General features: G+C 43.9%; 7 protein-coding genes across 11 annotated transcripts; 4 read left to right on the top strand and 3 right to left on the bottom strand.

Moving 5' to 3' along the window:
* The first annotated feature begins 25 nt into the window (after positions 1 to 25).
* Positions 26 to 1,566, top strand: Uch-L5 (ubiquitin carboxy-terminal hydrolase L5). Its single transcript, XM_064691313.1, has 3 exons — positions 26 to 200; positions 318 to 1,060; positions 1,134 to 1,566. Exons 1-3 carry the CDS (start codon positions 125 to 127, stop codon positions 1,287 to 1,289), a joined length of 975 nt encoding a protein of 324 aa, XP_064547383.1. The 5' UTR covers positions 26 to 124; the 3' UTR covers positions 1,290 to 1,566.
* Positions 1,567 to 2,298: 732 nt separating this feature from the next.
* LOC135434657 (hybrid signal transduction histidine kinase L) lies at positions 2,299 to 14,688 on the bottom strand. Of its 4 annotated transcripts, none has more exons than XM_064691301.1 (8): positions 14,298 to 14,688; positions 10,902 to 13,749; positions 6,369 to 6,538; positions 6,219 to 6,292; positions 3,684 to 4,153; positions 3,229 to 3,398; positions 3,080 to 3,159; positions 2,299 to 2,636 (listed from the first exon to the last, which is right to left on the bottom strand). In XM_064691301.1, the coding sequence occupies exons 2-8, from the start codon at positions 12,102 to 12,104 to the stop codon at positions 2,452 to 2,454; spliced, it is 2,352 nt and encodes a 783-aa protein (XP_064547371.1). In that variant the 5' UTR covers positions 12,105 to 13,749; positions 14,298 to 14,688; the 3' UTR covers positions 2,299 to 2,451. The 4 variants fall into 4 exon arrangements, 3 of the variants coding, with proteins under 3 accessions (XP_064547371.1, XP_064547370.1, XP_064547372.1); XM_064691300.1 differs by having other exon boundaries at positions 3,071 to 3,159; positions 14,298 to 14,687; XR_010437265.1 differs by lacking the exon at positions 2,299 to 2,636 and having other exon boundaries at positions 3,071 to 3,159; positions 3,769 to 4,153; positions 14,298 to 14,684.
* A 327-nt stretch (positions 14,689 to 15,015) lies between these two features.
* On the top strand, positions 15,016 to 16,485 carry LOC135434662 (queuine tRNA-ribosyltransferase accessory subunit 2). Its single transcript, XM_064691309.1, has 2 exons — positions 15,016 to 16,159; positions 16,226 to 16,485. Exons 1-2 carry the CDS (start codon positions 15,099 to 15,101, stop codon positions 16,416 to 16,418), a joined length of 1,254 nt encoding a protein of 417 aa, XP_064547379.1. The 5' UTR covers positions 15,016 to 15,098; the 3' UTR covers positions 16,419 to 16,485.
* On the bottom strand, positions 16,189 to 17,889 carry LOC135434663 (GDP-D-glucose phosphorylase 1). Its single transcript, XM_064691310.1, has 3 exons — positions 17,462 to 17,889; positions 16,710 to 17,406; positions 16,189 to 16,657 (listed from the first exon to the last, which is right to left on the bottom strand). The coding sequence occupies exons 1-3, from the start codon at positions 17,807 to 17,809 to the stop codon at positions 16,506 to 16,508; spliced, it is 1,197 nt and encodes a 398-aa protein (XP_064547380.1). The 5' UTR covers positions 17,810 to 17,889; the 3' UTR covers positions 16,189 to 16,505.
* On the top strand, positions 17,884 to 19,630 carry LOC135434661 (germinal-center associated nuclear protein). Of its 2 annotated transcripts, XM_064691308.1 has the most exons (5): positions 17,884 to 18,012; positions 18,068 to 18,241; positions 18,298 to 18,846; positions 18,904 to 19,199; positions 19,491 to 19,630. In XM_064691308.1, the coding sequence occupies exons 1-4, from the start codon at positions 17,948 to 17,950 to the stop codon at positions 19,184 to 19,186; spliced, it is 1,071 nt and encodes a 356-aa protein (XP_064547378.1). In that variant the 5' UTR covers positions 17,884 to 17,947; the 3' UTR covers positions 19,187 to 19,199; positions 19,491 to 19,630. The 2 variants fall into 2 exon arrangements, with proteins under 2 accessions (XP_064547378.1, XP_064547376.1); XM_064691306.1 differs by lacking the exon at positions 19,491 to 19,630 and having other exon boundaries at positions 18,904 to 19,275.
* phol (pleiohomeotic like) lies at positions 19,569 to 22,751 on the top strand. Its single transcript, XM_064691303.1, has 2 exons — positions 19,569 to 19,903; positions 19,956 to 22,751. The coding sequence occupies exon 2, from the start codon at positions 20,068 to 20,070 to the stop codon at positions 22,132 to 22,134; it is 2,067 nt and encodes a 688-aa protein (XP_064547373.1). The 5' UTR covers positions 19,569 to 19,903; positions 19,956 to 20,067; the 3' UTR covers positions 22,135 to 22,751.
* Positions 22,752 to 22,865: 114 nt separating this feature from the next.
* Positions 22,866 to 23,758, bottom strand: ghi (ghiberti). Its single transcript, XM_064691323.1, has 3 exons — positions 23,593 to 23,758; positions 23,418 to 23,463; positions 22,866 to 23,330 (listed from the first exon to the last, which is right to left on the bottom strand). Exons 1-3 carry the CDS (start codon positions 23,644 to 23,646, stop codon positions 23,185 to 23,187), a joined length of 246 nt encoding a protein of 81 aa, XP_064547393.1. The 5' UTR covers positions 23,647 to 23,758; the 3' UTR covers positions 22,866 to 23,184.
* Between the last annotated feature and the right edge of the window lie 49 nt (positions 23,759 to 23,807).

Genomic DNA, 23,807 nt, shown 5'->3' with positions numbered 1-23,807 from the left:
ATCGGTTTTAAATATCGGTACAATATGAACATCCCTAACATTAATCGTGTAGCTTGTGAGTTGACAAAAAAATTTTTTAGTGGCAAATTTTGCAAATTAAGCAACCTACAACAAGCTGCACACAATGAGCGAAGGAGCAGGCAATTGGTGTCTCATAGAAAGTGATCCGGGTGTATTTACGGAGCTGATACGTGAATTTGGTAGGTTTAAGTGCCGCGCGCGCTTTTTTTTTTGCAAGAGGACGCGGAAGCTAATGCCGGCATGAAATGGCGCTAAGCGTGGTCCTCATCAATTAAACTGTTTATTTATTTCTAAAGGATGCGATGGCGCTCAGGTGGAAGAAATCTGGAGCCTGGACAGTGAATCATTCAAGGACTTGGAGCCGATACATGGTCTAATTTTTCTGTTCAAGTGGGTGCAAGAGGACGAACCTGTTGGCAAGGTGGTCTTAGATCGCGATCATATATTCTTTGCCAAGCAAGTGATTAACAATGCCTGTGCGACACAAGCCATACTTAGTTTGCTGCTGAACCTAAATCATGAGGACATCAAGCTAGGAGAAACGCTAACCAATTTCAAGGAGTTCTGCCAGTGCTTCGATCCCTACAACAAGGGCCTCACGCTGAGCAATGCCTCGCAGATACGCACCGTGCACAATTCGTTTGCGCGACAAACGCTTTTTGAGCTGGATATGAAAAACCAGAACAAGGATGAGGATGTCTATCATTTTGTTGGCTATATGCCCATTGCTGGTCGTCTGTATGAGCTAGATGGCCTGCGTGAGGGACCCATCGATCTGGGCGAGATCAAGCCGGAGCAGAATTGGATCGATGTAGTTCGGCCGATCATTGAGAAACGCATGCAGCGATACAGTGATGGTGAAATACATTTTAATTTAATGGCCCTGATCTCAGATAGACAGCGCATCTATGAGCAACAAATTGACAAGCTGCTCAATCCGGCTGCCAATGCCATGGACACGGCGGAAGATCGTCAGACTGAAATTAATAGCCTGCGCTCATACATACAGTATGAAATTGAGAAGAAAAAACGATATAAGGCATTTACTTTTATTATACATAAATATATATTTTACGAGCTTCGATATTAATTGAAATCTGTTGCTTTTGCAGGTGGAAAACGTGCGACGCAAACACAACTATTTGCCTTTTATTGTGGAGCTGCTCAAAATGCTTGGCGAGACTGGACAATTACTGCCCATCTATGAGAAGGCCAAGCAGCGGGCGCTGGAGCGCGAGCAAAAGATGAGCAAAAAAGATTCCAACTAGATTCACGTTTACCAACACCTTTCGATAACGGCAATTCAAAATTGCGCGCCAGTTGGAACATACAAAACATATTCTTATTGCTACGTTTAAGTAAAACAAATCTTTCAGCAAGGAGTCGCGTGTGTGTTAGTTAAGTCGCCCATATAAACTGCCTTGTATTGTATTTTACTTCTTTTGTACCCCCAAATGCCTCTAAATTGCTGCAAGTTAATATTCGGGTAAAGAACTCCATTTTGAATCGTAAATAAAAAGTTTCCGTACAGTTTAAAGAGAACAATGCGAGAGTCTTGGCGGTTTAGTATATAATATATTTGTTTATGTTATTTTTATATATATTCATGTATGTATATTGAATTTACAATTGCTATGCTTGGTATTTGATTTTTGCGTTTCCGTTTTTAATCTTTTATGTATCTATAATGTTTGTTGTATATAAGTATTGTATATAGGAATAATTGTTTTGTTAATCTTTTATGTTTGCTCTACTGTTACTTCAGTGTTCTGTTGTTGTGCGTGTGTCTCTTCGTGTTGCTAATTTAATTGTAAACTTTTCTTCGCTCAACTTACAAACTATATGCTATAGTTGATGTGTATATGCATATTAGGGAACTTTCTTGGGAGGTCTTTGATTTATTTTTTGAATTTTGGTGTTGCACTTAAAATCTAGCTTAACTCTATATACTGTATATATATATATATATATATGTTTGTTTAACTTTTGGAAAACTAAAAATGAAAGAATTTGGAAACCGAAGCACGGGCTACAAATGTAAAGAATCAAGTTATTGCCAAGGTTTGGCATAAAAAACTATGCTTGTTGGAGTTTCCGCTTTATATCTAATTGGAATTGTATTCTCATTACCGTTATGATGGTAGTTTCAATTTGGTAGTTTAAATTTGTTACACTAATTTTTACTAATTTCTCGTATTTTCTTTATAATTTAGCACTTAGTTTTCAATAATTTACTTAGCATCATTTCGCTTAACAATTTCCACATTTTGCGTATAATTTTGTTTTTGTTTTTTTTTTTCGTTTTGAAGACACAACAGTTACTGGTCCAGTTCCAGGAAGTATATGTAATATGTATGCGTGTGTATGTGTAAATTTGTTGTATTTGTTGTTGTAGCTTTGCAACGCCAGCGCAGGCGCTAAGGATAGCTTTTACCGTTGCACATAACTGTATTGCGTTAATTCGCTGCACGCATCGCTCTGCTGCGTGGCTGCTGTCAGTGCGGCGAAGGCGTGTTGTGGGCGTGGCGCTGGTGTAACCAAAGAATTTGACGCCTGCCCATGTGGCTGTGACGATTGCGGCGTGGAATCGTACTTTGCTAGATCGACACTTGTTGCTACAAAGAGACAGTAAAATTAAAATGACTTACTAAAATTGCAAACCTTTTAAAATTTTAACGAAATAATTTAAATTTCAATTAACAGTTGCCCGTTGTACTGGAAATATTGCAAGCCGTAAATATTTTCATATACAAAATGCGGGCTAAATTTTATTGCTACCCAAAATTGGCATTTACCAGATATGATTGGCTAAATGCAATGTTCGGGACTAAAGTTTTCTATTTATCTCAAACCATTTTGAAATAAAGAGAGAAAATTAAATATTTACGTCACATAATTAAATATTTGAACTTATGAAAGCGAATTAAGCGTTAAAAATAATCGATTAAATTTGGTTAACTGGTCACACTTTAAGTGAAAATTTAGTATTTAATCCAATTTGAACTTAAAAATCCCATTTGTTGTAACTTTGAATAAAAGAGACACGAACATGGTTTACCAGCCGCATGCAGGCGATTGTAGAGATTCTTGCGCTTCTTTTTCAAGAGTACGTCCAAATTGTAACTGTCCGGACCAGCTCTGAGAAGTAGATTTAAGCGATTCAGTATTAAGGATTTATTAAGTCTAATGAGTAAACTTGAAGCTCACTTGTCGGGTCGTCCGTTGCCCAGCAGCTCCTTGAATGCCACATAGATCTTGTTTAGCGTCAGATTGGATAGCCCCTGGCCCAGATATCGTACAAATTTAAGTTGTTCACATTTGGATAAAGCGCTCTCGTGGAAGTCCAAAAAGGGTCGATGATCGGATATCTGATATTCCTAGTTTAATCAAAGCAAAATATGTGAATCAGTTAAGAAATGGGTTCTACTTTAGGGAACGGCAAGAGTTTTGTTCTATGCTCTAGGGATGACGGTGCAATTTTGAGGTCTACTGATACTATAACAATGAATAATGCCAATGTGAGGATCGTATATTAAAGATAGCCAATTTTTGGGTAGGGTTTGGGGTTCAAGAACAAAGCTCCGCTGCACGCTACGCAATCGCCTCCATCCTGGATAGGATGTGCGCGTCTAGGATGAGCACGTCGATACACATTTGCTCACATTGCAAAACTTGATGAAGTTCTCGATGAGTATGCACTTTTCATAATTGCTCAGACATTGCTGGCTACTACTCTGTATACCGAACTGTTTCAATAGCTCCTGCTTCTTGGGCGGCAGGCGGCTGATGTGCGTGCAGACACCATCTTCGATGCGATGCGTCTCGTGCACATTGAAATTCTCATAGATGATTAGCTGTTCTAGGGAACGCGGCGGCGGTCCCAGCGGCGGCAGTGACGGTGGCGGCAACAGGGGCAGGGACGCAGGCGCCACACAGCTATAGCGTGTGTCCAAGGGTTGAGCTGAAGCCGTTGCTGTTACGTAGCTGTTAACAGTGTTCGTGCTGTTACTGTTGTTGCTGCTGTTGCTGTTAACGCTGCTGCTGCTGTTGTTATTGTTGCTATTGCTGCTGCTGCTGCTATTGCTGGCAAACTCGAGCGTACCGTCATTTGCGGCCGCCATATTCTTGAGGTCTACAAGAAAGAGTTTCATTTTTATAGAGAGAGCAAGGGGGAGAGAGACAGAGAAAGAGAGAAAAAGAGCGCAGCGGCCAATGCCATAGAATTGTGACGCTTGGCTAGCACAAATGCAGACACGCGAGAACAGGCTCAATAAATACTCATTAAAAATAAATAAACCTTTTTAGTTTTTTGCTATGTATGTATATATATATATGTATATTTGTTGTTGCAAACAAAATTTCGCTTTATATGTTTGTATATACATATATGTAGAGGCTGTGTATATAGTTAGGATGGGTTTTGCATATACATATAATTTGTTCCTGGCTTACTAAAATATATGTATATATACTATTACATATTACTTTCAATAGTTGCGCGTTAGCATGATTCTCTATAATGACAGTTTACATGTGTATGTGTGTGTGTGTGTAATTGTAATAATCTCTTTTCAAGGAATAACATTGCATAGTTCAGGGCGTGTTCATCGTCCAACAATTTAGTCGTTTAACATAATACATATTAAAAAAATTTGGCAATAAGCTTGTAAAATTAGACTACAAACGAAATACATACGCTAAGAGCAAAACAGGACAAAGACAACATGATAAACAAAAATAAACCAAATGGTGTAAATAGAAGAGCTAAGAGCTAATAATAGTAGTTGGGGCTTTTATATTGTTCGATTTTGATACTTTAGGTAGCTGGAGCCGCCTACGATTGTCAACAGGTGGCGCCACTGCCGCCATATTTGGCGCCACGCCGACGCCAGTCTCACATATTGGGCGGCAACGCATGCGGCGGCGGCTGCGTTGCAGTTTGGGGTGCCGTTGGCGCCACCTGTTGGCCATAGCCGAGGGGTGCTGCCATATGTGCGTGTGGATGCGGATGTGAGTGCGGATGCGGATGGGGATGGGAATGCGGATGTGGTGGCAGCCCGTAGTGCGTTTGATGCGGATGTGCGTAGGCAAAGTGATGCGGATGCGGATGTGGATGTTGCTGCATATGTGGATGCGGATGTGGATAGTGATGTGGATGCGGTGGCGCATGATGTGCGTGCTGTGGAAGTTGTTGCTGATGGTGATGCGGCGTCAGGGGCGGGCCACGCGTGGGCGTGGACGATTGCTGTTGCTGTTGTTGTTGTAGTTGTTGCTGCTGCTGTTGTTGATGCTGCTGTTGCTGCGGCTGCAGATGATGCGGCGGTGCATGTGGCTGCATCAAATGCGTATGTTGCGGATGCGGCGTTGCCGCTGCCGGCGTTGTGGGCGTGCCCGGCCTGGGCAGGAGCGTGCCTGTGGGTGTCATTGTGCGTGCTGCTGGTAATAACGGCGGCTGATGCTGCGACTGCGCTGCTTGCTGCGTGTGTAAGTGTGTGCTGCTGTTGCCTGTTGCGTGTGTGTTATTGTTGTTGTGGTTGTTATTGGGTGCTGTTATTGTTGTTGTTGTTGTTGTTGCTGCTGCTGGCGATGCTGGCGCTGATTCGCATTGCTCTTGTGTCTGTTTGAGCGGTGTGGATGTTGTTGTTGTTGTTGTGTTGTTGGTCTTGTTGCTGTTGTTGTTGTTGTTGTTGGTATTTTCGCCTAGTGATTTAAAGCGAATGCGTGGAAAAAGAACAAGAAGAAGAAGAACACAAAAAATTGAAGTCAAAAATTATAATTGTTTTTTTTTTAGATTTTTTTTCTAGTGTTTTTCCGCTCTTTTCCGAGCGCAAAAATAGGCAGCCAATTTTTAAATATATTTTTCATTTTGCGTTACGAGAGCGAACAGAAAGTGCATGTGAAAATCAAATATATAGAGCAAATGAGAAATGAGAAAAATGCAAAAATGCAAAAATAGAAGAAAATCATAAAGGAAAAATAAAACGTATTCGTTTTTGTGTATATTTTTAAAATTTAGCACATTTCGCTTGAAGCTATTTTGAGGTTATTTTCATTTTTTTTTCTATTGCAATCTATTTTTTTGCCTGTTGTTTTTTTTTCGTTGCTGCATTTGCACTATACTTAATATTCGCATATGGGCAAAGAGAGAGAGAGAGAGGGGGGTGTGGATTCGGTTATTTTGGGGTCTGTGCACTTACCAGCTGTTGTATTGGCCAGGAAGCGCTTGGTCTTATCGAGTATATAAGGCAGATTGTAGCCATCCTTGGTATAGCTGTGGGGGTGGGGGAAAGGGTATTTATAAGTATATGTATGTAATTTAGAGACTCTTTCATTTCGGGTCTACTCACATTTCTGTGCGTTTGGTGCAAAACAGATTCTTAAAATTGCTATAAATGCAGAAGAGCGTAAACGTTGGCAAACCTTGGCCTAAATAGCGCGCGAATTTGATTTGTTCGGGCTTGTTGAGGCCACACTGATTTAAGGATAACCACGGCCGATGATCCTTAATATCGTATTCCTGTGAAATAAATAGATATATAGGAATATTTATAAATGCACATATATCTACGTATGCTGCGCTCTAAAAAGTATGCTACGTATGCTCTATGAAAAACATCCTGCCTGTAACTTTGTTAATGTAAAAAGTAACGGCAATTTATATTATTTAGCTGAACATGGAAATTTCCGTTCCCTTTTTGGAACTTAAAACCAAGTTTATATAAAAACCCCTCCCAGGACGAGCAAAATAAACCTGGCCAAACCCCCTTTGCGGCTATTATAAAGCTGAAACTCATTTCCTAGCTATATAAATATATATATATATACGTATTACATATGTACCCATATATACCATATACTTATCTACACCCGTAACTAGTCTATGCCCAACCACCAAAGTAACCCTGAGAAACACACACACACACACACACACACATATACACATACACATACAGATGCAAATGAAAACTTTGCCCACTACTAATCAAAACTTATAATTCGTGTACAACGAAAAGTTGAAAACGAAAATTTTACAAAAGCCAAAAACTTGCAGACCCCAAAATGCAAACACAATCATAGAAAGGACTCTGCGCCTAAAAGCATGCCACACACAAGCGTGCACACCCCAGCACACACTCACACTCACACCCTCACACGCGCACACACACAATGTATATTTTATAGTGTAAAAATATAAAATAACGCAAAAACGGAAAGAGAAAGGCGGCAAAAGCAAACCCAAATAGAAAAGCAAACAACATTTTCAATGAAGCCATTTTCAACAATGATGGCGAGACGGGTTGAGGAGAACTAAGAGGAACTTGTGGGGGCTAAAAGGGTTGTCGCATGCCCATGTGCTTCTCTGTGCGAGTGTGTGTGTGTGTGTGTATGTTTGTGTCTGTGTTTAAAATAGGCGCAGCAGCTTGACGGACGGCTGTGTCTGTGCCTGTGCCAGTGCACGTGTGTGTGTTCTGTGAGAGAGAGAGAGAGAGTTAACAAGCATCGTCGACGCGTCGTCGTGCGCTCGTTCGTCGTCAGCGCTGTCCTCGTCGTCGTCAACGTTAAAACTTATCAACATCCTCATAATCAGCGCGACGCCAACGTTGCCACCCAAAGCATCAGCCTGCCAACTTCTAAGCATACATGGCAACGCTGTCGAAAATGCCAGTTGTGTGAATGTATGTACTTATAAATGTATAAATGTATGTATGCATGTGTGCATACATTTGGGGTTTTGATTATGTTAAAAATCAATAGAGCAAAAAGGAGTGACGACGCCCAGCCACAGGATACTAGCGTGCAGTAGCAGCAGCAGCAGAAGGAGCAGGAGCAGGCCAAGTCAAATTTACCAAAATACTTTAAGCTTGACTTTGTGTGTGTGTGTGTGTTTCAAATTATGAGAGCGCGAGAGCTCGAGTAACCAATTCAACGCCTTTTCAATGATGACAGGCCCCTTCAGAGGTGTTAGCCGTGAAGAGGGCAGCGTGACGCTGGCGACTCATTAACAGCAGTATGCGTGCGAGAGAGAAAGAGAGATAACGAACTACAAAGTGGGAGAGTGGTAATGGTAAGAGAGCCGAGCTTGACTGTCAAGCCAAGTGTTGCTGCTGCTATTGCTGCTTGATTGTTTTGGATGCTGCGGGTGGCTGGAGTGTACGTTTTGTGTGTTTACATTCCCATAGCCGCTTAACTGTTTCATAGCCACAAAAAAAAAAAACGGGAAGCATGAAAGAAGAATGAAGGCAGCAATGGCAATGTGTTGCGGTATTGTGTTTTTGCTTTTCCTTTTATTGTTTTGCTCTGTTGTTGTTTTTCTTTTATTTTTTGCAACCTATTGGCAGCACGCAGACTTTGTGTTTGTGCGTGCCTGTGCGTGACGTATCCTGCCCTGCTCTCTGACCGTGTGTGTGTGTGTGTGTGTGCGTGCGTGTTTGTGTGTGGCGGCCTGCGGTTGTTGTCTGTGGTGTATGTTGTGTATATGTGGTGTGATGCGACTTGTTGTTGTTTTTATTGAGACAAGTGTGAATTGTTTTTCTTTCTGTTTCTGTTTTGCTGCTTGTGCGTGCAACAACAGTTGTTCGTGTTGCCGCCGCCTGGCAATGATTTTGTGATTTTTGAGGGTTGCGTGTGCGCCCCAGTCACACATCGTGTGTGCGTGTGTGTTTGTTAGGGAGGCTACAATTTTCACACTTTCACTCTTTGCGTTTAACAGGTTTTTAACAACAATTTAAGCGGCGCACGTGTGATAAAAGGGTGGAAAAGGCTCATTAATTATTACCCAAATGCTCGTTTGGCTTTTCATTATTGGGGGTCCCTACTTGGGTCTTAAGTTACTGTCGCCTGACCAGTAGCGATAGCTGAACGAAGAGTTAAACCTAACCTCACATTAGCCTGTTCAGCCAATGCTAATGGGCGGTCGGGCACGGTGGCTGCAGTGCGACAACAAAAGTTACATACAACAATATTTTATATGTATATTTTACATTTTTGGCAACAATCTGCATATGCCCATGCCCTTGTAACCCCTTGTGTTCGTTATACAACACTAATTTAATACGGCCCCAAAGGCGGCAAAAACGACGCATGAACCTAAATATTTTATGTCCATATATATATGTGTGTGTGTGTGTGTGTGTGTGTTGACAGTGTATGTGCATATATAGTCATCATATAAGTTTGGCAAGTACAGTTATACGAATATAAGTATGTATTTACATAGTAATTTATGTCCGTATGTTTGCGTACGTGTGCGTATATAATTTAAAATTATAATCAATGTACATGTGTTTCTGTGTGAGCGCGTAAATTGTGCAAAGCCGAGACATTGTACCTGCCCCAGCCAAACGCCCAACGTCCTGCGCCCCGCGTCCCAACCCGCTCTCAACCGTAGTTTAGCTGTCCCTTACACACATACATATACACACAGATTGGCAAACTTATTGCAGATGTGTATTGGTGACTGCGGCTGCTACTGCTGCTGCTGCATGCGCATTTAGTAGCCTTCAACGACGCCGCTAGGGTCCCACACACAAAAACATACATAAATACATATGTTAATACATACGTACATGCATATGAAAGGACATACGAAGGCAGCTCAATGGACAGTCGGACAAACGCCCCAAGTAACTTGATGATTGTATGTATGTACAAGAGAGAATGTGTATGTGTGTGAGAGAAAGAGAAAGAGAGGGGCTCATATACAATTACTCAATAGCGCCCGCTTGAGCTTTTTGGGGGTTGCCAGACCCACTTACCCACACATAACTATATATACACACACACAAAACTTTGTAGTTTGAGCAGCAGAAACCGGTGCCTCTGCCGCTGCTCCCGGCAAGTAAAGTTTTGCGAGCAAAGGAGTGAGTGTGTGCTAGAGTAAGAGAGAGCGCGCAACAATTTTGAGCTGAACTGGTAGGGAGAGCAGAGCGACAACATCAAAGCTAGGCATCTTAAAACTAAAATGTTGTAATAGCGGCCGAAGGGCCGAGAAAGCAGCCATGTTGAAATAAGGTTAGGCCCTAGCTACTGCTGTTGTTTTTGTTGTTGTTCCTGTATTATGCCATCAATGCCGTTTCGTATATAGTTTGAGTGTGTGGGTTGTGCGGGTGCTGCTTCGACCAAATCTAGTTGATTGTGTGTATGTGTGTGTGTGTGTGTGCGTTCCGATAAAGCTGAGCGTAATGAGCATTTGTCGGTGTGAGAGTTGGGAGGGTTGCCTGGCATAGTGTTGAAAAGGCGCCAAATGTGTTGGGGGCGATTTGTCTGTGTGTGTTTGTGTGTGTGTGTGTGTGTGTAAATATAAATGTACATATGTTTGTATGTAGGTGTTTGGAATACACAGGCACACATTGGTGCCACACATGATTACAGTTGTATTTGTATGCTGAATTTGTGGTTGTGGGTTTTGTGTTGCTGCTCTGCCCCGCTCAGTTGACGCTGGCGTCGCTGCTGCTGTTATTACAATTTATAATGACATTCGTTGGGTGAGTGTGAGTGTGTGTGTGCAGATGTATGGGTGTGATATGTGCGGGCGGCATATAATAGAGTGAGAAATGCGCTTGTGTAAAGGATATGAACGGTGTATCCGCGTTATGAATATATATGATTACATATACATATCATGTTTATATATTTAGATACATATATACTTATATATAAATATATGTGAAGCTTGTGATTATGTTAGCGAAAATCAAATTCTATTCATACTTGTATGTGGTATATGTAATGTAATGATAGAGAGAATGTTGAACATTAATTGAAACTGGAAAAATGATTTGACTTGTTCAATTAAGCTTGCCATAAGGCATCATTGTACAACCGCTGGTAATATGCTGACTACAGAGTATCCCCCAGTTGATCAATTTTCCAGGGCTTACCTCACAAAATTTGATGAAGTTTTCGACAACAATCGATTTGTCCGTCAATGTCATTTGACCCGTGAATCGAACGCCCAGCTGCTTAAGGGTGTCCTTCTTCTTTGAGGGCAGCTTGTTCATGTGCTGGAAGATTCCCTCCTCCACCTTGTGCGAGGGATGCACCTCGAAGTTCTCCTTGATCACAAAGCTGCCCAATAGCTTAGGCGCCCCGCCACCTGCCGAGGCGCTGGAGCAACTAGCTCCGCCCAACAGGCCACCAAACTCAGCAGCGCTTCCGCAATGCTCCTCGGAGGAGGTGTTCGAATTGGAGGCATTCAGATGGGAGCTGGGAAAGGCGAGCAGCTCCAGCGACGACTCATTCGAATTGGAGGCATTTGAGCCGTTTGAAGCGCTCGTCAGGTGCTGCAGCTCGAAGATCGTTTGCTTCGAGTCGTGATCAAAGACGGCGTCCAGCGTCGAGGAGCTGGTGTCCAAGCTGTTGGAAGACCGCGAAACGGAAGACAGCAGCGCGGCGACTTTGCGCGACGCCGAACGCGACTTTTGCGTGATGCTCGTCGAGTCCAGATCCAGGAGGCCGGCGCCCACCGGCGACGCCGCCAGCGGTGGTGGTGTGATTCTGCCCGCTGCGCCGACTGCAGTCAGTTTGCTGCCTGCCTTGTCCGCCGCTGCTGCTGCTGCTGCCGCTGCGCCGTCGACTGCGTCGCTGCTGCTGACGCCGCCGCCGCTGCTGCTGGTACTGCTGCTGTTGGGCGTGAAGTCCGTGGAGTGGCGCAGATATTTGATAAACTCAAAGGAACCATCGAAATGTTGAGCGGTGGCGGCAGCCGCAGCCGCAGCGGCGGCGGCAGCGGCAGAGGCTGGCGCGTGTCCGTTTGGCGTTGCCACCGCTGTGGGCCAGCGATTGTTTGGCAACACTGTGACGCTTGACACTGCCGGCGTTTCGGCAACTTCGCGCTGCAACTGCGACGTCGCTGCTTCATAGTCGAGCTCAGCGCTGCCGACGCCGTTTGTGCATGAATACTGTGATTGTGGTTGTTGTTGTTGTTGCTGCTGCTGCTGCTGTTGCGTTGACTGTGCAAACACTTGAAATTCCTCGAAATTTGTGCATTTCAGCTCGCCATTGCTCAAGTACTTGGAAAACTCTGAAGGATCGTTCAAGGAGTTGAGAAAGAATGAGCTAAAATTGCTCGATATGCAGGACATTTTTAAGTTCTTCTTTTTCTGTAGTTGTGGTTGTTGTTTTTGTTGCTAATACTGTATATAATAACGCTTATAATTACGTGTGTGTATATGTATTTATTTATATATTTTTAAAGCTGCTCCTTTTGCTTAATTATAGTAGTTGTTGTTGTTGTTTTGAAAATGATGGCACATAGAATGTTATTCACTTTTTTTTGCTGCTGTTTATTTTCTTCTTCGTTTTCTTTTGCTTTTGATTTGCGCAGCCTAACTGTTAATAATTTACACACATACGCGCACACACAGCTGCATACTTGCGCTGCCGCTGCTGCTTTTTCGAAATTTACTTTTAGTTTTCCATTTCCAGCGTTTTTCTTACGTTCATATATTATTACAATTTTCCCCCCACATACACACACACACGAAAAACATTACTTGCACATGTGTGTGTTTGTGTGTATATAAATTTTTCTTCTTATTATAGCAAAAGCAAAGTGTAATTTATTATTCTTATAGCTCGCTCCGCTGCTGCTGATGCTGATGCCGTTGCCTCTCTCTCTACCTTTCGCTCCTTGAGACGGCGACGCGGCCTTTTCACCGTATGTGGTCGCTTGTTGTTGTTGTTGTTTTTGTAGCACTGTCTTGGCTAGCATGTGCAGATGTGTGTGTTTGTGTGTTCGTTCAATTGCCTGCCACTGCCACTGCCCCTGCTCCACACTCAAAACTATTGCCAGCTCTTTCGCACACGTATAAGCACATAGCACATGCACTGCTTCTGCCAACGGCGACGGTGGCGCATGTATTGCCCTGCAAATAGGCGGCGATTTCAAACTGGTCTCTGCTCTGCGGTCTGGGCTGTCTTTTGGCTATCTTATTATTATAATTCTTTTTTTTCTGTATATTTTTGCACTATTTTCACTTGACTTTGCTTCCTTTTTCGTCATATATTCGTTTCAAAACACACACACATAGAATCACAAACAAAAGTTATTGGCGAGGTGCGGTCGCGACGTTAGGTTTATATTTCGTTTTCCTCTTACTTTGCTTTCAAAACAAATGCCGCCCATACGTTGTGCTGTGCCGTCGCCTAGCGGAAAACGGAAAATCTTATGTTGTATTTTCACCGCTACCTCGTACAGCAACGCAACGTAACCGTACCGCACTCGAATGAGAACTGAGCGGAAAAATGAGCACGTTTGTTAATCTGTGCATGCTTTCTCTCTTACCAGCTCACAGACGTTCTCTCTCTCTTTCGCTCGCTCTCGCTCTCACGTGTGTGTGTGTACGTGTGCTTGTGTGTAGCGCGCGCTCCTTGTAGTTGTAATCAAAATCAGTTGTTCGTTGTAGTTATTGCTGTTGTTGTTGTTGTTGTTGTATATGTGCCTTAGCGACTAGGAAACGTGTATTTCTTCCTGTGACAGGCTGCTTTTGCTCTTTTTAACCCTTCCATATAAACCTGATTTAATCTTTGATTATTATGCCAGCGTTGTTGTTGGAGCTGCCACTGCCGCTGCGGCTGCTGCTCTTGAGGATTATGGTTGCCTTTCCTTTGCTATTTTCGAAAATTCCACTAAATTATCCGTTCTGTGTTGAATACGCGTTTCTATGTGTGCAGGTAAAACAGTTAATTTGCCTAGAGTTGCCACACGGTTGTATTTTGCGGGACCACCTGGAAAGCGAAAAATCATTTTTTTTTATATTAGTTTTCCGTTTTAGGGGTTTTTCATTTACGACTTTTTCGTTTCACGCCGCAGGCTATTTCTTAAACATGAAACATAAATGGCTTGCAACGAGCAGGTAGCAGGTAAAGAGACATCCAAGGCCATAATAACGACATAAACCATGACTGCAATTTGCACACGTTGGCAACCCTGAGTCACTAAATAGGATAAGCACCCACACATCCCTCCGGCTCCATAGCCATAGCCACAGCCCGCAAAAATACTTAAGCCGCAACGCGACTTTTAGCACAATTTATGGCCATTTAAAATTTTGTGCAAAGAATTTTTATAGTTGTTTTATGCATATACATACATATATATATGTACATACATTTATATGTAGATACATTTTATATACAAGCACATTCGCCTTTTGTTCAATAAATATAATTGCCATTGCAGACGTTTTTAATTATAAATAGAGCGCGGCAGGGAAGTCATCAATTAGGCAAGAAAATAAAGGGGAAAAAACGTGCACTTGGCTTATTATAATTACCTTTTTGGCTGGCGTTGATGTTTTTGGCACAATTTCGTATTTAAATTTTTAACGTGCTTTTATTCCAATTTAATAGACACAGGCACTTAATTTTCGACGTTACAACACGCGCGCCACTTTACATTTTCCTATGTACATTCATATGTACATATGTGGGTAATTTTTCAATTAATTTTAATTATAAACTTAATTAGGAAATCAATGAACGAACGCGAACGGAACAAACATACACAATTGGGGAAAAGTCACACCAACAAGTGCGAGCGAGCAAAAATACACAAGTAGAACGGTGCGGCAACAAAAACAATGACAACAATACTCAAGTGCGCTGCGCATACAACAAAAACATCAGCGTTACGTGCCCCCAGTTAGTTTACTGTTTGAATAACATTATTTGTTGTTGTGAAAAAAGAACGGATGACAAAACAGAAATGTAGCGTAACATAACGGCGGCAATAACATGAACTATTTTGAGCAGCGAACGAGTGCGATTAACGCTGCCGTGAAGAGTCACAGTTACAGCGATTCCCAGTTGAGGAATAACAGTGTGACCGTGGAAAAATATTTGAATTTGCCGGCCAGTAGCATTTTCTCATTCAAGCCCAATAGCGGGCAAAAATAACATAATATACAATGAAATATTAATGGGTACGCATATTTGTTATAAAAATGTATATTTTAAATATATATAATTCTGTTTTGATTTCACAAACAGCAGCTAATATGGTATCGAAAAGTATCGATACTTCAATACCATAATAAGCGCAAAACGTGCGCAAGTGATAAAAACAAACCAACAGCATGAAATTCGTTATAAAAAGTATTAGTAAAAACTCTGGTCGCCTTGGCCAACTGCGGATCAAGGAGAGCAAGGAGCTACAGACGCCTCTGCTACTGCAAACAACCAAAGGCGGCAGCATTCCATACCTGAGTGCCGAGGTATTTGAGTTGCTCAGCCAGGACCATCAACAAATGCTGCAGCTCACCTTGTCCACCATGGAACAAATGTCCGAGTCCTTGGCACAGTGGAATCGCAGCCTGAGCGATTATGTGGGCTATCCGGGCTACAACACGCTGTTGTTGCTACGCGATCCTTGTGAAACGACGCCAACAGGTGGCAACGATAGGGATGTGGTGCCGCTCTTTACGCGGCACGGCAAGGAATCACTTACAGCCGCACGTTACCTGGACATCGTGGCCAACTTTGCGCCGGACGTTTATCAGGGCTTATGTGACGCGGACACAAATCCCGAGAGCACCAAGAAGCGAGTGCAGAAATCGGTGGATCGCACCGAGCGCTTCATGGAGCAGTGCTACGAGCAGCACAGCAAGCTGGAGCGACTGAAAGATTCCACGCTCTTGGCACCCATTGTGGGCGGCTACAGCACATTCGCTCGCACACAGTCCATCAAGCATGCACGTCAACAACCAGCCGGCAGCTATGGAGGCTACATACTGGAGGGTTTCCATACGAACGGCTTGGCTGCCACAGAACTTAAGCCCGCACAACTGTTGCCCATTGTCGAGCATTGCGTGCAGCAACTAGAGGAGGAGCAGCTGCGTCTCATGCCTGGCGCCTACACGCCTTTGCTGTTGCTGGAGCTGATACGCTTGGGCGTTGATGTCTTCGACACCTCCTATGCGTATTGTGCGGCCGTAAATTACAAGGCGTTGACATTTAGTTATGTCCAGGATAAAGATGAGCATGCGGCGTTCCTGGATGTCACGGACGAGGCCATCAAGGAGGACTTTAAGCCGCTGCTAAAGGACTGCAGCTGTCTGGCCTGCCAGAAACACACGCGTGCCTACATTCATCATTTGTACAAGACGCACGAGCTGCTGGGACCCATTCTGCTAATGATGTAAGAGATAAAGCTCAACATTTTACAACTTTCTGTATAATAATCAATCTTTTATTGGCCCAACAGTCACAATTTGCATCATTATATGTCGTTCTTTGAGGCAATACGAGTCAGCATGGCAGCGGATCGGCTGCCGGAGCTGATAGAGCATGTGAGAATGCAAAATGCGACAACCGAGGTCAATTATCGCATTGAGCCAAACAACAAGGTTGTGGGTAAGGCGGCCATGGGCAAGGGATTTATCGCAGCGGCCGTTTAACTGTCCTATGCGGTAAAAATTGGAATTTGAAATAAAATTGTACTTATCAATAACAACTAAAAGCCTCCTTGTTGTGTTGATGATCTCCTATATTACAAGCGAATGAAACCATGCGGCATCGATGTTGCCATTGATAATAAGCTTCACTTGCTCATAAGCTGACTCGTACGCATTGCCCGTAATGTCCTGAATGCGCTCGATCACCATTTGCTCCGTCATGTTCTGCAGTTTGTCCGCATCTGTAAAAATATATATAAATATGTATACTAAGCGTGCCTCTCGCGCTCTTACCACTCAGAGGCAAAAAGCCGACCATCTCGCAGAAGCCCACATTGAATGCGGTGATGTCCTTGGTCACGCAATACTTGGCGCGCACAAACACGAACACACGCAAATCGTCGGACTTGTGGTTGTGCGTTATAAACAGATTGTGTGGCAGCTGATTGTCGCACAGCCATTCGGTGAGGCGATGCAGGTTGCCGACTTTTTCGCGCACTTCCCGTTCAGTGTCTCTGGCCGTAATCACATAGCAAATGGCCTCCGTGGGCGACTCCGGCTTCAGGCGGTACACATAGTCGCCAGCCAGCGGCTGTAGCTCCACATTGTCAATGTACAAGTCGCGGGGTATGTGCACCATATGGAAATGCAAGTGATTCACCGAAGCCAATGCACCCGGACTGTTGTAGCCCAAACGTACGGCCGCATCATTAATGCTCCGCATGAAATTGATGCAGAAACTAAGCGCCGAAAGGGTGGCACGTTGCACCAAGTTGCTTTTCACATCGGGACAGATGAGCGTATGGTATTTGGTCAGAGGACTCTTGTTGATAATCATCTGAACCTCGGAGTTATCCTTCTCCTTGTCAATGGTCATCATCACCTCCAGAGCATCGACTTTATTGAAATTAAATTGTTTGGGCTTAAATGTGGGATTCAGACTCTCAATAGCCTGCGGCACGCGCCGCTTTAAGCTGCGCTCCGCATTCAACTGCGAAGAGGAGAGGACTTAGATTAATCTAAATTTTCCACAACTTGGAACGCACCTCTCCATAGAAACCATGCTTGCCGGGCAGCCTGCGGCCCTGCCTGGCCTCCTGCAGCTGATAGGCGAACATGCCGGGTATCTCGTGCAGCTGCATCCAGCGCACTTTCAGTGCATTCAAATAATGCTGCGCCTTCGACTCCAGGCTCATGCTGACTTTTTGGGCGCGCTTCTTTGGCTCCATTGCGCCCACAATAACGACAAACTGCAGCAGGGTTGCCAGGCTGTTGAAATGCCCGTTGCCGACTATTATTTTGACTGTTGACTCTTTTAAATTTGTACTTAGAGTATGCGAAACAAAACGATTTCGGCATACAATTTTTCTGATCGTACGCAAAAACGAAGACATGTTGGTAGATGGAAGAGACTAATGCTGGGTACAGAGAATTTTTTACAATTTAATTTGCTTGACAAAGGCGACAGCTCTGGCGTTGCCAGCTGTTTTTTGTTGTGTTTTGCAGTTGAACAAATTGTTGAATCGGAAATTATGGATAATCCAAGGCATGTGCGCGGCTCCTGCGAGAGCTTCTGTCCCGACGCAGAGGCAAAAATGTGAGCACGTTCTGTATAATATTTATTTTTATATTAATGCATATATTTTTCACAGGCGCATTAAAGAGAAATTGCTGAACTACTTTGAGTACAAAGATGGCAAAAAGCATGTACCCGGAATCCTGGTCAAGGAGTTCACACGTTCCGCAGCTGACGCCAAGGTACCCAAGGCGAAGGACATGCGCACTGAACTTTGCCTAATGAAAACTGTTGAATATCTGCTCAAAGAGTAAGTAAATGTCCTATTGGAAATGGAATGTCTAACTCCACTTTCACCTATTGCAGTATATTGACGGATGAACGTAAGCCCTACAATCTGGCATATGATTTTATATTCGATCGTCTTCGCATGGTGCGTCGGGAAATCGTCATACAACAGTTTGATGCGCGACAGACCATCCGATTGCTGGAGCCGATGATAATGTTTCTGGCTTACAGTCGCTATCGCCTGTGTGCGGAACCTATTGACAAATTTGATCCCAAAATATGCAATCAGCATTTGCAGGAGTGCCTGAATATGGTACTCAGCTGCTATAACAAATTGGACGAGGAGGTGCAAAAGGATCAGGACCAGAAAAAGCCCACAATACGGGATGCACAGCGACGTTGCTTTATCGAATCGTTATATCAAGTATTTAACTTGGGTACACCAGAGGCTCTGGTGCGTGGTCTAACGTTGCCCGCCGAGGTGCGAGAGGATGAGATCTTTAAGCTAGCCTTTGGCATATGCATGAACTATCACCAGGGCAATCTGTATCGTGTGATTAAAGGCCTGCCACAGTTGCCGCACATCATATGCGCGGTGGCTGCCGCAAAACTACAGACAATACGACGGCAAGTATTATCACAATGCATTTTATGTAGATTTTATTCATATTTTGTGTGTTGCAGGCGAATACTGGAAATCTTTACGCATGCCTACAACAACAAACAGCTCACTGTGCCGACAGCTTACTTGTTGCGTTTTACTTTAGTAGAGCCTCAGGAGCTGTATGAGCTGTGTCGTCATTATAATATAGCTCTAACTCCCGATCGCAAGGCATTGCACTTTATTAAGACTGATTTTAAAAGCGAAGCAGAAACAATAAAAGCGCAACGTGAACCTTTTATTGAGGAGAAATTGTCGCGTATTTATCTGCCAGAGGTGTTGCTGCTAAAGAAGCTGTGGTTATAGATCTCTATTAGCCGTATGTAAATTTAATTACAAAAATTAATACAAATAAGCGTAATTTAGTTTATTATACGCATATATGTATGTATGTATATATACATTTTTTATTTATTGGAATAGAAAAATCGGGCGGGCAGCCGGCAGGCAGGCAACCCTGCAATAAGACTTATCGTTATCGATAACAAGTTTGCATTATTAATAGAATAAATTTGTAATGCCCGGCAGTCTTGTTTATGCCAATTAATGAACAACTTAATGTGTGTAAAGCCATTAAAAATTGATAAAATAATTTAATTGCAATTTACAGCCCCCGGCAGGACGCTTGTCGCGCACACATCTGTATACATAAAGCGCGCGCAGGGTTGCATTTGATGTCGACGGTACGCTGTCAAACACTAACACCAACAAAAGTTGTACGCAAGAGAAAGTGCTTGAGCCATTTTGGAAAATACAATTCCGCCATATTTACCGGCAAAATTCAAAATATTTACATTGCTAGTAAACATTTAACGGCACGTATACAACATTGTGCACCAATCGGGCCGTGTGGCATCGCGAGGAGATCGAAAAGCGACACATTTGACAGACAACGTCTGCCACTGCCGCTGCTGCCGTCGACGCAGCGCCCCACGCACCGATGTCAATAGGACAGCAGTAGAGGAGAGACAAACAATACAATCAACAACAAAAACAACAATTTGCTACGCAATTGGCCAGCGGGTATGTTTTATGATATTCTATAATGGTTTGCTCTCTAATTGGCCATTTTCAGTGGGCCCCATCCACAGACGCATATACATACGAGCGCGCGCGCCTACATATACAGTAACCCGCAATCACACACACACGCACACTCACAAAGGCATACGTAAACACGCCAAACGATGACAAGTCATCATCAAGGCGGCAACTTTCAGGCCAGAGCGCCGCCAATCGTGAAAAATCTTTCACTAGCCGCAGCAGCTGTGCCGCTGCCCCTACCCTTACCCCTGTCCCTGCCCATGTCCATGTCCTCGTCATCAGTGCACAATCACAATACAAACACAACATCGCCTTTGTACTTCACACACGTTCTGCCGCCCACCACGGCAATTGTGGAGCATCAGCATCCGTATAGCTCCGAACTGGATGGTACGGAGCATATAGGCAGCGCTGGCGACAACGAGAGTTTTCTAATTGAGGAGATTATAGATGATTATGATGATGATGCTAACATTGTCGTGGACGCAGGCGAATTCCTCATATCTGGCGATGTTTACGAATACTATCCGGTGGATCGTATGGATAGGCTGGCAACCTCGGTGGGCATGGCCACAGCAGATGCGCTACCACCTTCAATTATTATGCAGCAGCAGGAGCAGGATAGCACCGATGAGGATGATGCCCAACAAATGGATGGTGAGATGCGCTTGTCGTCTGGCGACGAAGACGAGGAGGAGACGCCGATCATGCAACGTGATGCAAATGCCTTTGAGATTGCCTCCGAAATGTTAACTACAATCGAGTCAACAGCAGCGACTATCAAGGAGGAGCAGCTAGAGAACGACTACTATATGAAATCAACGGATGATTCCAATAGCTGTCACGTCCAGGACTTTAAGCCATTCGGCAGACCGCAACGCAGCAGCAACCTCAACCAAAACAACATCAGCAACGGCAACGGCCACGGCACGGCCAAGCGGTGGAAGCAAACCAAAGTGCCCATACGGATCACACAGGATCAGTTCAATGTGACGCTCTGGTCGTCGCTCAACTCGGAGGACGAGGACGAAGAGGAACTGGACTTGGATGACCAGCACACAGATCAGCAACTAGCCCCGCAGGCAGCCAGCAGTACAACGAGCAGAACAAATGACATGTCAAAGCTGATCATTGATGAGCATATGATGCATCATGATGTGCTCAGCGACGGCATTGGCAATGAATATGTCATATTGCCGGATCCGTTCAGTGCGGACGCCGTTACCGATGTCGAGGAGGTGGTGAATGCAATTATGGCCGATGGCGACGGCGTTGCCGATGAAGTGAAGGAACATGAGGAGGAGGACAGCCAATCGCTTAGCGAACAATATCAGCTGGATGAGGCATATGGCAGCATTGAGCTAATTGAGAATATGCCACAACCTGTTGGATTAATGACGGCTGTGCCCGAAAACACGCCTGCTCATCCAACAACAGCAACCGCAGCAGCAACAGCAACAAAAACGCTGCCCAAGCTTGTCCTGCAAAACAGCAGCACCAATGTGCGACTGAAAGCGAGCAACAACAACGTCAACAACAAGGCGAGCAAGCGTCAATTAACTACACAACCTCCGCCTCTGGTGCCTGCGACCAGCAACAACGGCGCCCAGCCACAGCTGCAACAACAGCAAACACATCAGCGTGGCAATCAGACGACAGCCACAATGACAGCAATGCCTGCGGCGGAGGAGGATGAGGAGCCGAAGTTTCGGTGCACACACCGCGGCTGCAACAAGGAATTCCGCAATCACTCCGCCATGCGCAAGCACATGCATACGCACGGTCCGCGCGGCCATGTGTGCAATGTCTGCGGCAAGAGTTTTGTGGAGAGCTCGAAGCTGAAGCGCCACCAGCTGGTGCACACCGGCGAGAAGCCGTTCGAGTGCACGTTCGAGGGCTGTGGCAAACGCTTCTCGCTGGACTTCAATTTGCGTACACATGTGCGCATACACACTGGAGATCGGCCATATCATTGTCCCATCGATGGCTGCTCCAAGTGCTTCGCCCAGTCCACCAATCTCAAGTCGCACATGTTGACGCACACGAAGCCGAAGCGCAAGTGGCCGCGGGCTCCGCAAGTGAGCAGCAAATCGCCGCTGGTGGCGCGCTATGGACGCTTGGAGTTTGGGGAGGATCCGACGCTGGTGTATGTGGAGCCCAATGAGGAGCTGGCATCGGTGCTTCTGGATAGCAGTTCGACACCGTCCTAACAAGCGATGCCGATGGCTGTTGTGATCTGAATCTGAATCGAGCGCGTGGAAGAGTAGCTTCTGTCTGTACAGTTAGTTGTAAGAGCCGTAGTTATCTAAGCGGGCGTTGGCGCAGAAAGTGTCCAGGGTAGAGCACATGGTGCTGGCTGCCCTGTGCTCAACGGCTGCTGCTGCTGCTAAGCCCACAACAAATTAGCTGCTAAGTTTTAATGGTAATGCGATTTATAGGTTTGAAGTTGGATTGATTGGAATGCCCGGAACGATGGTCAAAAGTTGTAGAACTTAGTTTTTGTATACCTTAAGTATAAAGTATGTCAACCCAAAATATCCCAAGCAACAACCCCACGACTAATCCTCCTCCAGTCCACTCCACTCCTCCCTTTCCTTCCCCTTGGCATGTACGCCTCCGCAACTTTCACAGGCAACGCGCTGTGAAATGCTTTTAGCGTTTTGATTCTAAACTTAACTGATAACTGCGCGGCCACTCGAATAACAAAAGGCAGCACAATTTTTTCTATAAAATCTTACAAATACAATTACTATTTAATACACGTAAACATCTAATAACAATAGGCTATATATTTTTGTAATGAAATTGTAACAATTAGTGCATTGAAGTGCGAAAGTAAAGTATATATAAAAACAAACAAAACGAAAAAACCCAAACTAAGATAACACAAATTAATTGCCCCGGTTCGATTAGTTTTATCTTAGAAAAAAAAGAACATTGATTATAATGTTAAACACTTGATAGGTTTATTTGAACGTGCAAAACTATATCTTAAATCTACATTAGCCTAGTTACTTTGAAATGAGAGCTTCAGAAACAGTTGAAAAACCCCTCGAATGGGTTACATATATCGATGAGGATCGGTCTATCAAAGGAGAGCCTAGTCACATTTACAGACAGATAAGCTTATGCGAGCGATAATAACGATCATAACGAGTTTCTGAATTTAAACATTGTAAATCTAAATCGGAATTATAAGAAAACTAGTTAAGATTTGCAAAAAATGGAAAATAAGCTAGTGATGAGGACGTTCCGTGCCACTATGTGACCTTGATGCCAGCTGCCTGTTGCACTCCGGGCAAAATATTTCCCATCGGCGTATAGCCAAATAGATTTCCAGTCACCGACAGCAGTACGGAATAATTGAAATACCAGAACACACAGAATAGGACCATAAAGATGACGTCTGTGGAATACACGCGATAAGGGCATATGCCAATAATTGCCTCGAATTAGGCATGACGAATGACAGAGTATCGGATTACAAACTTACGTATCGCTACACGCTCCCATTTTTCAACTACATAGAGTTCGGTCACCTGGAAACAGAAACGTGCAGATGATAAAAATTAATACACATAAATATGTATATACATATATGTGTATGGTATGTATGTAACTAGTAGCATCATATACAGTTCAGTTAAATATCAATATTTATTACTCACCATTAAGTAGCGGAACCACCAGTAATTGGCAAAATTTATAATATTGTTCAGCATGTTGAATATCAGTTAAGAACACTTCAGGACGGCAGCAACAACAGCGAACAACTGTAATTGGCTGGTAGGGCCTATTAATTGTTTAATCTTAATACTAAATGACATAGTGTTAACAACGTACAAAGCGCGGCGATTGCTTACCAGTGCAGAAAAACTCGACT

Source organism: Drosophila montana, unplaced genomic scaffold (genome assembly GCF_035044405.1).
Source record: "Drosophila montana isolate Dmon_TW-CO22-7 unplaced genomic scaffold, ASM3504440v1 contig_3438_1, whole genome shotgun sequence".
Lineage (NCBI taxonomy): Eukaryota > Metazoa > Arthropoda > Insecta > Diptera > Drosophilidae > Drosophila > Drosophila montana.
Note: the sequence above shows the minus strand (reverse complement) of the source record. Positions and strands in the feature narration are given on the sequence as shown.